The sequence below is a fragment of the Phocoena sinus genome, chromosome 18 (assembly GCF_008692025.1).
Source record: "Phocoena sinus isolate mPhoSin1 chromosome 18, mPhoSin1.pri, whole genome shotgun sequence".
Classification (NCBI taxonomy): Eukaryota; Metazoa; Chordata; class Mammalia; order Artiodactyla; family Phocoenidae; genus Phocoena; species Phocoena sinus.
The window spans coordinates 74,513,498-74,529,286 of NC_045780.1; the positions used below are offsets into that span (position 1 = coordinate 74,513,498).

Consider the following 15,789-nt stretch of genomic DNA (forward strand, 5'->3'; position numbering starts at 1 on the left):
AATGCAACGAAATAAAATTATTCTTCTCTGAATTGTGGTCTATTTAACAAATCAATTCCTGAGTCTACAAAAGCTGTAGTAACACACAACCAGTTTATTCAAATAGATGAAAAATATGGGGTACAGTTTATGCTTAATCATTCAGCTGCACAGATCTGGGAGTTGGCTAACATTTCAGGGACCCTGAATCCCAGCTTTAGGAACAAGTTTATTACCCTAGCAGTTGGCACACCCCAAATCATACCACAGAATAAGTTTATTCTCAAACCAGAGTTCTGTATTGAGTACACGTCGAGTTTACCACATTTTGGAAAACATGCACTTTTCCCAGAAAATGCTTTTAGTTTTAATTAAATGTCAAAGGCTGCGGAGGAAGAGCAGTCAGTTTGTAAACCGGTTCGTCTGAAACTGTGAATGAGGACAAGCCACTGCTGCTTTGCTGTCACTGAGGCTCATCTTCCCAGGTCCTTCCTGACAAAAGATGCTCGCTGCTAGGGATGAGCCCAAAGCCTTGACCCCATAACCTCCCCATGCACTTGAGGCCTTCCAGCTCTATGTGGAGCTAACACAGCATTAACACAGAAGCCCGACATTCCTTTCAGAAATGCTCTGTACGCTTGGGAACATAAATCCCCCAGAAAAAAAAAAAAGGACTTAAATTCACGAGTATGTGAATTTGATGGCATATTTCATCAACAGGCAGGATATCTGGGCTTGCCTTACTTCCGTTTTATGTTAGATTGCTGCTATGGCTTAATAAGATCAACTCCAAATGCCCCAAACAGAGGAGTTTGTCATAAATGAATAAAACTGGGGCTCAAGAAAGACTCAGGTAATATCGACCATAAGAAATACCGGGGGAAACAATTTTTCTGTTTTTGTGGATAGCACTTTACTGCCCCCTTTTGCACTTTCATATCAGAACAAGTTTCTGCCCAAACTTATTCTGAAACCAGAGAGATAGTGGGGTGTCGCTATAGGGTGTCAGGCTGATACAGAATTAGGTTACCAGACACCACGCTTGGAGGAACAAGTAATTACCTTAAAACTTCAAGTAAATGCACCACTATCTTCTCAGTGGCTTTAAAGCTCCAAGAAATAAGGTAGTAATTGGAGGCTTTAATTGGCATTTTCTGCTGGATGGGTGTTGGGACAATTGTCTGTTTTCACAGGTGCCCCTTCTTTCACACTTTTCTAAAAACAAATATCATCTGCAACATGAAACTGATGTATTCAAGGAAAAGAAGAGGTGCCTAAAAGCAGGCTCTACAATTTAGACCATTACTGGGTTCCAAATCTGAGAGTGGGGGGCAGGGTACATTTCAGACTTCACACCAAGGACAAGCAGCATCTTTTCAAGGCAAGGAAAGATGAGAAGCACTGAAATTCACAGGTGTGGTGAGCCTGTAGGTCCCTGGGCCGGTTTTGCAACTCTTCCTGGGAAGGTGGCCTCTTCATCTATGTAGACACTTGAAAGAACCGTAAAGTGCAGAATGAAGCAAAGCTTTATTTATAAAATTCTGATCTGCAGGGACAGTGCTCAGGGGCCCCACTCTTGGCCCAACAACCTCCACCTGCACTGGGCAGTCTGTGTGCGCTGTGCTGTATCCTTCTACTTCAACTTAATCCATTTCCCTCTGTCATTCTACAATTACCATACAAGTCAAAATAATATCAAATTTCACAGCCTACGATGCGGCACAATGGAATGGAAGCTGACTCCTTGTGATGTTAATCTTGTTTGTTATTTGCGATATAATGCTCAAAACACTGGGGGCTAAAGTAAATTTCATTTTCCAATGCTCAAAGATAAATGAGATGCTCACCGTTTAAATTTTCGTTCAGAAAAATAACACAAGTATGTATTTAATTTTTTATCCGTACCATAATTTCCACTGTAACAAAACCCTCCAATTCACAGAAGGTTTGCCTGTAACGAGCTGACGCTGGAATAGATATCTTCATTGCTAAGTCAGACTTTAAGCATGTGATGGGCAGAGATCATGGTTTTCTTTGCCCAGGTTCACAGAGACTAGTTAATCTCTGGCATGGAATTAAAAACAAAAATCAAGCGCCTAACTCAAAACAAAAAAAACACAAAAAAATCAAGGTCTTTATTTATGAAAGTGATCCAAACATCTCCTCCCTCAAAACTTTGCAAAAAAAAAAAAATCATGCCATGAATGTCGTAGCTAGCTGAGGCAAAAGTCGGCGGTGGGCGGTGGGGGGGGGGCGGGGGGAGGCGGCGGTGCTGGAAAAGGAGGTCTGGGATGCCGAGATATGCAGTGGGAAAGCGGCTGGGGAGTGAATCCCGGAGGCCAACCTTTGTCATGCTGGCCTGACCACGCACCCCCATCATCCAAACGGGGATTTCATAACCCTCGGAGGCAAGAGACGGTGCAAGCTTCTTTCCCAAGTGTAATTTGTTTGCACCTGTACTGTCTTATTCCAAACCATGCTCTTAGCAAGCGTCTACAAAGGAAGCTGGAACTCTCATTATTCATAGGTGAGGCCCCAGAAAGAAAACTGGCTTTCCTATAGAAAGAGCTGGTTCTCTGCTCTTTTAGACCTAAGTGTGGACCTCCCTGTGCTTGTCTACCTGAGTGGGAGCGCTGCAGGGAAGCAACGCACGTGGACATCATACAGAAAGAAGCGGACTGGCATTTTAAGAACCTGAAGGGATGGACTTCAGATCTTAGCGTGGTATTACAATCGAGCGCTCAGGAGCATCTTTTCCATCAACCCTGCTCATCCCTTTCATTTCCATCAACACTTTTTTTTTTTTTTCCTCTTAACTTCAAAGAATCTTGCCTATTTAGAGAGACCATTCACCCATGTTTTATGGGTGAATGACACCTCTCCTTTTGGTGGGGAAAACAGCCCTGAAAGAAAGTACACACCAAGGGGATGTGATGCCCGCTCTCCAGGCTGGAGTGTGACCCCAGGACTGAGCCTGTCGTGTTCCCCGCTGGACCCCGGGAACCCCACACCCCCGGGAACGGGTGTTTGTGTAATCATAGAAGGAGCACGTTCATAAGTAAGGTTTAAAAAAGAGACAAGACTCTAGTTCTCTCTTGGTATAAGCAGAGATCCCCCTTGCCAGGCAAGCATAATCTACCGACACAATCTATACGGCTGTGCACTAGCCCTTCACAGCGACCTACACGGTTGCCTCCTGGACACTTCCTTCTTCATGGCTCCAGAGAGGGTCAGGGACGGATCTGCTGTGGGCGGGTGACAGCAGCCGTTCCCCTGGGCCTCTCAAGTCAGGTCTGCGCTGTGAACGTCAAAAAGGAGGAAACCCCGGACTGGGAGACTGACTCCTACACAGATCGTCCCCAAACTGCATAAAGCAGAAAAAAAAAAAAGAAAATTGTGAATGGGGGCTTCCCTGGTGGCGCAGTGGTTGAGAGTCCACCTGCCGATGCAGGGGACACGGGTTCGTGCCCCGGTCCGGGAAGATCCCACATGCCGTGGAGCGGCTGGGTCCGTGAGCCATGGCCGCTGGGCCTGCGCGTCCGGAGACTGTGCTCCGCAACGAGAGAGGCCACAACAGAGAGAGGCCCGCGTACTGGGTGGGTGGGTGGGGGGGGCGGAATGTGAATGGCGCGCCACTGTAACTTTGGGGACAATACATTTCCTGCTCAGTCGCCACAAGCAGCCTGGAATGAGCTTGACCAAAAAACATACACAACGTTAAACACCCTGAGTTATTCAGGCTGCTACTGAACTCAGGGACGGGAACTGGACCGTGAAGAGGTGAGAGGATGCCTGAGGCCCTGAGCTCTGAAAGGAAGGAGGACCTGGTGGTGTGAGACCCCCGAGGGCTGCAGGTGAGCAGACCCGAAGCCCTGGGGAGCCACAGGCTGCTCAGGAATCAAGAGCACCCCAGGCCCACCGATCCTCTGGCCCTGCTTCCTGAAACTAGCTGCTCCAAACTCGCAGAACATCAAAAGCCAGATGGGCTACACTGAGTGAATCCACAGGCAGGGAGCCAGAAGCCCAGTTTGCTGTAGAAATAGGCCTGGACTTGATTTGAGTCTTCTCAGCTCTGACAAGCTGGAAGCTGGCACAGATCCCCAAATCCAAAATAAAATGGCATTTAATTGTGACTGGACTCTAAAAAAGATGTCATGCTATCTCCTTAGCTTGACACACGCGTGGCATCGAACCTCATGGAACTCTCCTCTGAAACCTGACCTTGTCTTCTCCCAGCAAAGAAACAATCGGATGTTTCCATTTTATAAAGGAAAATGTTAAGAGTCAAAGGAATAGCATGCAATAAATGCATTAATATGATAGACTTTCATAACTATCTAGTTTCCACCGGGTAGAACCTCGTTATCAAAGATTCAAAGGATCCATTTAGAATCGCATGTCCATCATAGGAAAGATTATAAATCAAGGTGGACAAGGGAAGAATTATACGCCAAACCTTCTTTTAATCCACCTCATATGGACTGCTTTGAGCAGACACATGCTTCATTTAATTATGTGATTTCTAATCACTCTATGGAACAGCCTAAGAAAGAGAACTGGAGAATTACGAGGAAAGATCCCGGAAACAGCATACTCAGGTTCAAATGCAGACGGTACCCACTTATTAGCTATATGACTTTGGGCAAGATAATGAACCAGTCTCTGCCTTGGTTTCCCCATTGGGGATCATGAAAGTATCTCCCTCAGATGGTTATTATGAAGGTTTAATGAGTCAGTATTTGTGGAGCAGCTGGAACAGCCACTGGTCCCTAGTACGTGCTCTATACCACCATTGTTAAATGAAACAAACTGTGTCCACCGGGTGAGGAGGTTTCTTAATAAGAAACAGCATGTAACATTAATGCAAAAAGGCTACACTGCTCATGCCTATGGGTTGCCTTTGTGTATTCACTGAACAACCCAATCCCTTACTGTACCCTGCACATAAAGGGGATTCAGCCCAGGCCCTCCCCCATCCTCGGTGGAGAAGCTGAATGAATTCAGGGTTACAAATGTTACAACAAAGCATCAGGGTAGGAAGCAGAGGAGAGAGCATCTAACTTGGCAGCTGAAGGGAAATAAAAAGGTGCCTCTTGTAGCAGAGAGGCCTGCAAGAATGAGTGGAAGTCTGGCAGCTGAGCAAGGTACCATATAACATCAGGGGCTTGAAAAGGTGCAGGCGCCGTGGCATAATCTTTACTAGCATTTTATTTATTCTGCATTTGTATGTAGAAGGCAAACTGAGCCAGAGACAGGCACACAGTAGATGCTCAATTAACTTTCAACAGCAAGAGTTGACGTTTATTGGTTCGTTGTGCTAAGTCCAGAGCTAAGGTCTTTAAATCCTGACCACAGTTTTATTGCTTTTCTTCAGTCCTGTTAGATTACTGTCCCCATTTTAGAGACGGGACAAGTGAGAGACACGGAGGATTCTGCTCCCAAAGTTACACAGCTAAAAAATGACAAACCTGGGAGTAGACTCATACAGCCAGATTCCACGGCAGTCCTCTTCACTAAACTAAAATAGCACTGGCCCGGCTCGCTTTGCTCAACTGAACTGCCTGACCTTTCCCATTATCAGCACAGGCCTTCTGAAAATCAAAAGGCACTGCTAATTCTCATGAGGATAAGGCGGCTGAAATCGCTGGGGTAGCTCTCCCACAAGAGAGCTGTTCATTTGTTCATTTGCGGGAATCTGTCTTTGAGCTCTGCTCAGACGTAGGAAATAATGTAGATTACAGAAGTACAATGTAGATACTCGCCTCTCTTACCTGAAATGTGTTTCTTTGACTTGCTCACTGTGGTTTTTGTTTCGGAGCTCTCCCTGGACCGCTGTCTCTCCTGCCTCAGTTTCCCCTCCCCCGGAAGGAACTCCACCCCCTTCCTTCCTCTGTTCTCACGGCCATACTTGCCATGCACCACGGCACAGAACGTGTTTCTTGCACCAGGGAGTCCCCCTACTCCCTTAGGATTGAAGTCTCTTGAGGGTAGAGACTGCTCTTCACTGTATTCTCAGAGCTTAGTGTAACAGACCTCACAGTTCGTAAATGCTTGTCCAACAAATCAACGAATTATCTACCGTCAACAATCAACCAAGCAAGAACGGAGGCCGAGAGTAGGGAGGCAAGGGCCACGGATTTCTTCAGGGATCCACAGCAGCCTCTAAGAGGATGATCATCTAATCTTGTGCTGTTACCCAAAAAAAGCTGTTACCCCAAAGAATTCCATCCAGGGCAACAGTTCTCAAGGTGTGGTCTCAGAGCAGCATCAGCGAGAGCCTGTTAGAAATGCGAATTTCAAGTCCCACCCAGACCTCAGGAATCTGGATCTCTGGGGGCGGGCGGCAAGCCTGTTTTAACAAGTGATTCTGATGCCCTAAAGTTCTAGAGCCGCGGGGCTGGAGGTAGATCTCCAGTAGCAGGTCATTTGTTAATGGGAGCGGCCAGAAACAGACATCTGGGCTGTGTCTGCTCTTCCGACTAATACTCATTGGATGTCAATGCTCGCCGGCAAGACACTGAGGACATGAAAGCATTCTGGTGCCTGCCTCTTAGGGATAGGCGGGGTGGTGAAGGGGATTAAGACTTGCATATGAATCATGACAGTGCCATGTACTATGTTCCTCCAGTGCCCTCGGTATTTAACTAAAGTGCTCTGGGATTACAGAGAAAAGATTTAAAGAAGTTATGTTTGATCTACACCATAAGGAGAGAGCAGTCATTTCAGGGAAATCGTGAACTTTAAGGACAGTCCATTCTCATGAAGATCCATTTTCCCATAGACAAAGGGGGATGCAGGGCTTAGGAGAGTCTGTTTTTATCTAAAATGTACCCCAAATATAGTTCTGGTAAGCTAAGGGAAAACTGGCATTTTCTAACTTCTTCTGCAGGTAGATGCATTCTGAGCGGGACTTGAACGTAACTGGCTCAGCCCCACTCACTCATAAGACAGTTCTCATTCAGGACAAATGTTTCAGACCACAGTGAGCCACCTTAACAGGGGGAAAAAGCAAGGACCGAGTTCAGAAGCATTTCAGCAGGTGGTGGTGTCACGCTGGACCTCGGGTTCCTCAGCTGGAACACGAGAGGCTGCAGAGAGGCTGGAAGGTGGCATTTCAGACACTGGCTCCGCAGGTCAGAGCTTCTGATGTGCACAGGGATATGTGGGTAGCACTCATAACTACTCTGGCGGGATACGGGAGTCATCAGTATGTGAAAAGCACAGAGTAACGCCTCAGAGGCAAGAGAGGCTTAACTAGCAAGTACTGGTAGAAGGATCCAAGGACTGTAATTAAAACTGGATGCAACCAAACGTGAATTGAGAAAATGAACTGGATTGTTTAAGAGTTTCATATAGAAAACATGAAGCAAATGAAGTTTTCAAAGCACAGTTCACGCGTAGCCTTCTGAATGCTTGCCCACCACTGAGTAGTTAGAACGTTTACCTACTCATGCTCTCGAGAATGGAAACAGCAAACTATTAACACTTCACTACTGCCAATTTTTTCTTCATATTTTGTTTGGAGGATTACTAAGAGCAGAAACAACTTGTTTCCCTTCAATGGAGCTTTCTCCTACTATGGTTTTTCATTTGAAAACAGCATGTCTGTGTCCAAAGCCACAAAATGCTTTGGACTAGAATTACATATTTGATATCTATACATCAAAAGGGAAATAAAGAGCCTCTGCTGATTCTCTGCAGGAGCCACAGAAATTGGTGCACCTGGCGTTCAGTGTGCACGGAAAACATTTCATAATTTATCACCTACTCTTTTCACTGGGTCGCCGGATCCAACCATCCTTATCCCTAATGCTCCTGCAATAGGCTCTTGCAGGTAGAACGCAAAGCTACGTGTTGGACGCTGGTTTGTAAACAAGTGGCAGGACTTTCCTATATCATTTCTTTAATCATTTTAACCCTGTTCCTCATAGAAAGCTGGAGGCCAGGGCAATTCAGCCCCTCCTTTTGTCCTTTGCCTACCATAAATATGCACCAGTCTGCATCTGAAAGGCGGAAGGAGGCCGCAAGCTTGCTGGACATTTATCATGCTCTGTTCCCTGCTAACAAGCAAATACTTTGGCTGAATGGACCATTAGCAATCATTGTCAGATGTAGAATGCAAGGTGCTGGGATGTGACCAGCTTGTAAATTAGGGAGTGTCCGTTCTCTTTGATGAATCTGGACAAATGTACTGGATCTTTTGATATGTTTTCTGAATTAAATTAGAAAGGAAGGTAAAGTAGCTGGCACTGGGTAGGGCAGGTCTCTGTGCAATGTTTTAAATGTTTTTAAGTGGTGAAAGCGACACAGTGATGACCAGAAAAATAGGCAACAAATGCAATAAATCCATAGCTCCAAACAGCTGAGTCAGCTCTCTGAGAATTAGCAACAAAATCCACGAAATGGGTCTGAAATAGAATATTTAGGATGTAGTGAAGATCTTCAGACACAGAACGTGTTCCTCTAGAAAGTTCCCATGTTCAGAGACCAGCCCTGAATCCCCTCCATCCACGCCAGCAAGACAGACACTTGGGGTGTTTGTAAGCTTTCAGTATTGTCAGCGTCTTAAGTTCAGACTTTCCTAAAGAAATGCTGGGACTTTTCTAAGGCCCCGAATAGGGGGCAATAAAGCACAAATCTCCTTTCCGGCTTGACGCAACTGCGATGCCACTCTGCCCCCCAATCACAGCTTCAATGACTGATTTTGGGTAACGACTAAAATGGAAAGTGTGGACGGCCAAAACAAAAGCCCAGCTTATTTACAAGGTTGTTCAGGACAGGGGGCAATAAGATTCAACAGCCTGGCGAGCTTCTGCTGTTTTTAACTTTCAAGCTGGCAGCACTCACACTTTTATAATCCTATCGTTTACACGAAGGGGGCCTGTCCCATTCAGCTCAACTCACAGGAGTGAAACACCATCTCCATTGGGCCCGTTGGTTTGGGCATATTGGATTACTACCAATTTGAATGAAAACTCAATTCCCCCTGTTATTTTTTTATTATATGTTTTTTTCCAGGGTGGGAGAGACAAAACTCAGAGGAGAGCTCTCTGGAAGAGGGAGGGGGACAATGTATAATGTTTACCCCGGCTTCTCCGGGGCTGAAAGATGGCTGAAATCAAAAGGTCTGTGTTTTCTTTTCGGATCCCTCTGGGCCTACCTAGCCCCTCTGGGCTCTGTTCCTTCCCAGCAGGTCCCTGCCTGGAGCCTAAAGAGATGAAGGCGAGCACCGCCAACTGCAGCTAATCCTACAGAACGGCCGCCACTGTTAGGCCAGGAGCTAAAAAGGAAAACCTTGCAGGCCTGAACTAACTGCAGTGATCTGAAGTTTTAATCAGCCCCCAATCTCAATCTCTGGAAAAGGGAGTCAATGGAATCTACCTTTGCCATATTATCCGCCACCAATGAGCAAGAACTGAGCATCTTTTCTTCCCGGCTTCAACCATCCCAGGCCACAAGTGGGGCTTTCATACTTTCTAATCCGAGTTTCCAAGTCTGTGTGGCTCACACATAATAGCCAACAGCCTGGAGCAAGGGCCTTCCTTTCTACACCCTTTTCAGAGACATGTCATTGCCGACATCCAGCTAATCTATATGTTGCCATGGCTTCACCCTTTATCTGCCTTTACATCTTATGAACTGCATGGATTTACCACATTATTTTTATCTGAAAGACAGAAAATGGTGGTTTTATTGCCATACAATCAGATTACCGCTGCTAGTTTCTCTATGCCTTTTTACCATACTTCAATCAAAAGGGATCAGTTTCTTTATACTCTGCCCTTGATTTACATTACATCTGTAAAGACCCAGTCTGGGTTGTAATCCCCTTATTAACTATGACCAGGGTTGATTTGCCTAAAAATAAAAGCAAATTGTGTCAGACCCTTTCACTTTGTTTTTGATTCGGAACTACAAAATGGATTACTAAAGAAATCTTCAGAGTTCACACGGCTCGTATAGTACTGAATTTAAAATGAGAATTAAACAAGTCAAACAGGAGAGCCATGTCCACGGTTTACATTTTCCATCATGGGAGAAGGGCTGAATTGCTTATGTCTTTGTGTTCTTTGGCTTTAGAGAGACAATGAAGCCACAGGAGTTTTTCCAAGCTGTTCGGAACCCTGTCCCATACCCTACCCTTCCCTCTTTGCTTTTCTTCTACCCTTCTCCCAGCCTCATTCTAATTCCTCCCCCCCACCAAAAAAAATTAAAAATAAATAAATAAATAAAAACTGGGATGGGGGGCAGCTCTTCCCTGAAAGAACTAATTCCCGACTAGAAGCTTCTAGTTCTATGGGTTCTGCATATTTTAACCAAAATATTTTAAACAGTTGAACACTCCTATTTAAGGCTCTACTCCACCACACAAAGGGCGAGCTCATAAGCAAATCTATGTAGATATATGATAAATGACCTGAAAAACAGGCTCTTTAGGTCAGCAGCCAGCGAAGGCGGAGATTGGGTGGGCCCGAGTATCATTTCAATGATTATTTTCCTTACAAGAGCCCTCCTTCTTTTTGTCTAATTTGCAGTGGGAGAATTTAAGAATAAAGTTTTCATGAAATGCTCAAGTAATGTCCTTCTTAGATTTTTTTTTTTCTTTTCTGAAGAGGGTCTCCAGTCTGTATTTCCTTCCCCCGCCACTCCTATTCCTGTGACGCGTCACTGCAGTCATGCTGGGATCTCAAATCATTTCCCATTAGGTGACCTCGCTGGGAACCGTTGCCAGATGGTGGGTGTCACCCTCAACCTCCCCGGCGCTACCTGAAGCATTTCAGTGCAAGGCCAGGTAGCGATGCCCCTCTGCGGGTAATTATCACGCTGACCCACCGACCAGAGGATTCCTCTCTGTAAATTTCCAGATAAGAGGGTTTACCGATAATTATTCTAAACATACCATTTACTCTCCAGCTGACTCTGTATGGAGAAACCATGCCCATCGGCAGTTCTCAGCTGGTCTGGGGCTTGATAGCTAATTTACCTGTCTCCCTGCTTCAGCCTGGGAGTCAGGGACACTTCGGAATGCTGGAGTCATTTGCATTTCTTTGCATCCTGGGACAAGTGTCAAGAGCTGCGCTTTGTGAAAGATTTAGAAGCAAGTGCTTAACAGAATCATCTTAACCTCCAGCTCCCGTTTCTGAAGCTCGAAGCTGTAATTGCTGAGGTTACAAAGTACAGTCCCTGGACACACGATTCCCAAATAAATTCTGTCCTCATCTGAAAAGACGGCTCCCAAACATGTTGTGCGACCTCCCGGCAGCCCCGTCTTTGTGCTCTCCCTTCTCAGTCATCCCGTGGAACAGCGACAGTCCATTGCCTACAGTTTATCATCCTGACAAAATGTGAGGAATGTAGATGTGAAAGCACTAACAATTCCACCCCTTGGTGCTTTGGGCTTTTTTTCCTCTCTATATTAAAATCGACAAGATTAACCCAAACGCAAACCGGGGAGCACAGTTCAAGGAGCTATTCAATCCGTGCTGAATGTGCATTTGTTTACCTACAAAAATAAGAATTTCAGACACAATGGAAGGCAGGCTGGCTTATATATGGTACTGAATGGACTGTTTAAACAGCACTATCCATTGTAGTTTATTTTATCAATCTCTGACAGATCCGTATTTATTCAGAGCCTGACTGTGGTGGACCCATGTATTATAGGTTATCTGGATATTATCCAGCCATTCTTTTGTATCAAGGCAATCAATACCAGGAATTCACCATTATGTAGGGGAAAAAGACCTGGGAAAAGCAAAACGCTTGGTTAACTAGTATATGGTGCCTAGGGAATCGCACCCCTAGACGTAACATATGAATGCTCTGCTGAAATTTTCAACAAAGTCAGTGTAACTCACTCTAGAATACCATACCGATACTTTTTTAAAAAAGAGCCAACCCTTTTACTTTGGCAAAAACATCGTGCTGGAAGAAAATTGTTCTACTGAAATGCTAAGCCAGGCTTTGCTTTTCTCTCCAGAGTTAAAAAAAAAAAGAACCAAAAAACAGAAAAAAACCAACAAACTACACAACCTGAATGGCTACAACTGACACAACTCTTCCGGAACCTATGGGTGCAGTGATTACCGTTTCAGTATTTGGAACTTCTTCCCACTACTGCAAAAACTCTCGGGGGTGGGAGAGGCAGACAGTGTGATTAAAGTAGTTATGGAGACGGTGAATTTACAAAGGATTTTCTGGACCCTGTATCCAAACAGCTGCTGCACGCTCCCTCTGTCCACCACCTGCTAAAAAAGCTGACCTCCGAATGAAACAAATCTAATTACTGATGGCTGCTTCATTACAAATGAATTGTTCCACAGTCCCGAGGAACTGATGTGCAACTTCAATGCCTTTGATTACCTTCCTGCCACATCCCATTTACTGACGGAAACTTTTCCCTGGAAATAAACATGAAACTTCCCCAACAAACAGGCAACTCCTTGGCACCGGGTTTTTCTGGGTTTTTTTAATTCATTCTCAAACTGAGAAAAGGCTCTTTCATATCATTCCTCCAGGAAGAAATCTTTCTGATCTTTCAAGCTAGGATTCAGCTGCATAACTTTGTTAAGCAGACCTTTTCCAGGGGACAAATGACCCCTTCCTCTAGGCCAGCCATTACGTGCGAATTTTAAAAGAAATTCTACTCTTGAGGGCAGGAGCAGTCACGCCAACAGCAACATCGTCTGTACGGGGAGGGAGGCTTCTCCAAAAGCAGGCCTCCAGGAGGGTCTAAATCAGTGGCCACAGCTCAGAAAAACAGCCCGACCCTCACAGGAGGCTAGTGAGTAAATATCAGTGAGGAAATATAAGTCACTCCCTTCCCCCAGCGCACGAGGGAAAGAAGACATTCGTGTCGAAACCTTAGGCTGAAATAATGACTGCTCTACCTTTTTTTTTTTTTCCCCCAAGTAGGTATTTGTGATCCTACAAACCAGATAACGTCTACTGAGCCGAACGCTGAAGGGATTAATGGGAATTTCTTTAAACAAGATAGAAATGTAAAAATTAAATCCTGTTGGGGGGCGGGGAGGGAAACGCCAAACCAAAAACCGGCTCCCGAAGACGGTCGGCGAGCGAAAGCGCCAAGCGGGGCAGAGCAGGAGGCCTGGGGGGCAGAGGCGCGGCCGGCGCGGCGAGCATCGCGCAGGAAAGAGTGACCCCTGGAGGCAGAAAGCGAAGCCGGCGGCTCCGCCGGCTCCCGGCCAGACTCCCGGGCCGCAGGTCCCAGCCTCGCGCTTTCCCGCACCACCCGGCGTCTCACGCTGCGGTGGTGGACCAGAGCCGTCACTGCCGCGGCTTTCTCAGCAATCACGATGATCTTACACCCAGGGAAAAAAAAGAAGTCCATCCAAGATCAGGCTCCAGGGAAGGAGGCTGCATTAAGTAACTTCTACACAGGAGCAGTGTTGGGAAGTGCCAACCAGCATCCTGCAAGAATCTCTGTTTCATCCCATTTACAGCGGTGACGTCTTTCGCCCTCTAATAGGGAATTCTTGGTTAACATGTTGGTGAATCTGAAACTGACCACTCTTAAGAGTGGATGTAATTATTTAATTACGATGTGATCTTTAAATCGATCCCCCATCCCTTTATTTCTAAATCCATGGCCGATTTACTCAACTTCAAATAGGTCATTGACTTTGCTTCTGACAAAGTAGGAACAGCCAGTGTTTTCATACTTTCCCCAAGCTTCCCAAGGTTAAAATTCCATGATTCTGTAAAATATTTTTGGCTAGGATTCTAAATGTATCCCCAGAATGAGGTAATATACAACCCTGAACGCACAGACGACTACGAGTCACGGCCATATATATTTATGGATGGATCGCCTCTTCTAAATTCTAAATGTACTCTGGTTGCTCGGACTGAAAACCTCCGCAAGGCCTGGCTTTCTCCCGGCTGCACTGTTTGATAAAAGCAAGTCGGATCCAAGGATCCCATTCCCGCCCAGGCTCCCCAAGCGCGAAGGCTTCAGGAGCTGCGTCGACTGGGCAGGGCCTTAATTAAGCTTTTGCAGACAGCGTCCCTAAAAAAAATCAAGTTAGCTGTCGGGACCACAGAATTCGGGGCCATCGGTTCAGAAGCAAAGGGAGAGGCCGACGTGCAGAGGGTTCCCCGGGAGCAGCCTAAGGCCCGTCTCCCGCGCGAGGAGAAAAGGGCCCGCTGCCCGAGTTGTCCCGAGCAGGCGAGCTCCCCGCGCAACCCCGGGCAGGCGGCGCAGCGCCCAGGCGCGCGAGCTCCGGGCGTGCCAAGGGAGCACAGGCTCCCTTCTCCGCGGTGCGCTTCACTGCCCCCGGCCCGCGCTCCGCCGCTCCTCAGGAGCGCAGCATCCCTGCCTCTCCGGAGCCCGCCAGCCCCTGAGTGCCGCTCAGCCTGTTGGTGGCCCGGCTTCCCGTCCTCTGGAGGAAGTGAGGGTCAGGCCTCGCCATCGGACACCTTCCCGGACGCGACACCCGAGTCAACAGGGCTTTTTTTTTTTTTTTTAAGCGCCGGGGAGCTCCCAGGGGGAAGGAGGACGAGGAGAGCGCCCCTTAGGGCCGGCGCTCCGGCTGGAAGGCCGAGCGGAGTCTCCACGAAGTAAAATGTGGTGGTGGGGGACCCGGGGGCGCGAGGAATCGAGGGTCCAGAAACAGGCTCCGAGGCTCCGCAGCCCGACCCTTCCTCCCGCCGGGACAGCGCGACGCGGCGGACCTCGGGGCGGCGATCGAGGGGGGTCGTGGACGCGACTTACTTGGAGTTCGAGGAATTCCAATAGATGGGCTCTAAAACTATCGATCTGGAAATCGCAGTTCTGCATAAAACCATCAAAACTCCCCAGCAGTACTTCCACACGGAGTCCCTCCTCACGGCCATGGCCAAGCCGCTCCCAGCTCCGCGCACTCCTGGCGTCGGAGGGACAAGGTGCGGGCCGGGAGCCCCAATCCTCTGGGCAGACAAGGGAGAGACTGCAGGCAGTTCCGGGGCGCGCCGAGCAGCTCCAGCGGGCGCCGAGGCCGGTGGCGCTCCCCTCGGGGCCCTCAGAGCGCGGGGCGGGAGCGCACGCGAGGGGCGCGGCGGCGCGGCGGGCTCGGGGCTCCGGGTCGCCGCGCCGGACGCAGCTCGGACAGCCGGCTCCCGTGCGGCTCCAGGGTGCCGGGCGCGGGGCGTCAGGGAGGGCGCTCGGCCGGGACACAAAGGCCAAGAGACGGCTCGGCGGAGGCGGCGGGCCGCCTCGCACTATAGATCCAGGGGGGCGGGCAGCGGCCCGAGCGCGCGGGCGCCGCTTCGGCGCGGTTCCATGTCCCGGAGCGCGGAGCGCGGTGCGCGGGCGGCGAGGGGCGTCTCCGGGCGCACAGGAGCCTCCACAGTCCTCGCGGCTCCCAGCCCGCGGAGCAGGCAGGAGGGGCTCGGTGCTCGCCGCGGGCGCCGGATGCGCGCGGGCCTTTGTGTGCGGGGAGGGCGCCGGGACCAGCTCCGCGCGCGTCTCCTCGCCTCAGCCGGCGCCGCCGTCCCCGCCGAGGAGAGTCAGCTCGGCCAGCGCGCTGTCAGAGCACTATAAACGCGGGGCCCCGCCCCACACCGCGCAGCCCATTGGCCCGCCGCTCGGCAGCCGCTAGCCGGTTGGGCAGCCGGCCGGTCCGTCAGCAGCCCCCACCCGACATTGGGCGCCGCGAGGCGGGGCGCGGGCTGACAGGTGAGCCCCGCCCCCTGTCCCGGGCGGCGGCGCGAGCGGCGCGCGGGGGAGCCCGCGAAGGAGACGGGCCTGCGCGTGCACCCGGCGCCCCCCGAGATGGTAGGGCCGGGCGAGTGGGGAGCGGGACAGCCCGG

At 48.8% G+C, this 15,789-nt stretch overlaps 1 protein-coding gene across 1 annotated transcript in view; it reads right to left on the reverse strand.

Moving 5' to 3' along the window:
- Window positions 1-15,193, reverse strand: part of EFNB2 (ephrin B2) — a 44,885-nt gene extending 29,692 nt beyond the window's left edge. Inside the window, exon 1 of the mRNA XM_032611619.1 lies at window positions 14,714-15,193. Within this exon, the coding sequence (XP_032467510.1) occupies window positions 14,714-14,835 (122 nt within the window). The 5' untranslated portion in view covers window positions 14,836-15,193. The remainder of the gene's footprint in view (window positions 1-14,713) is intronic.
- Between the last annotated feature and the right edge of the window lie 596 nt (window positions 15,194-15,789).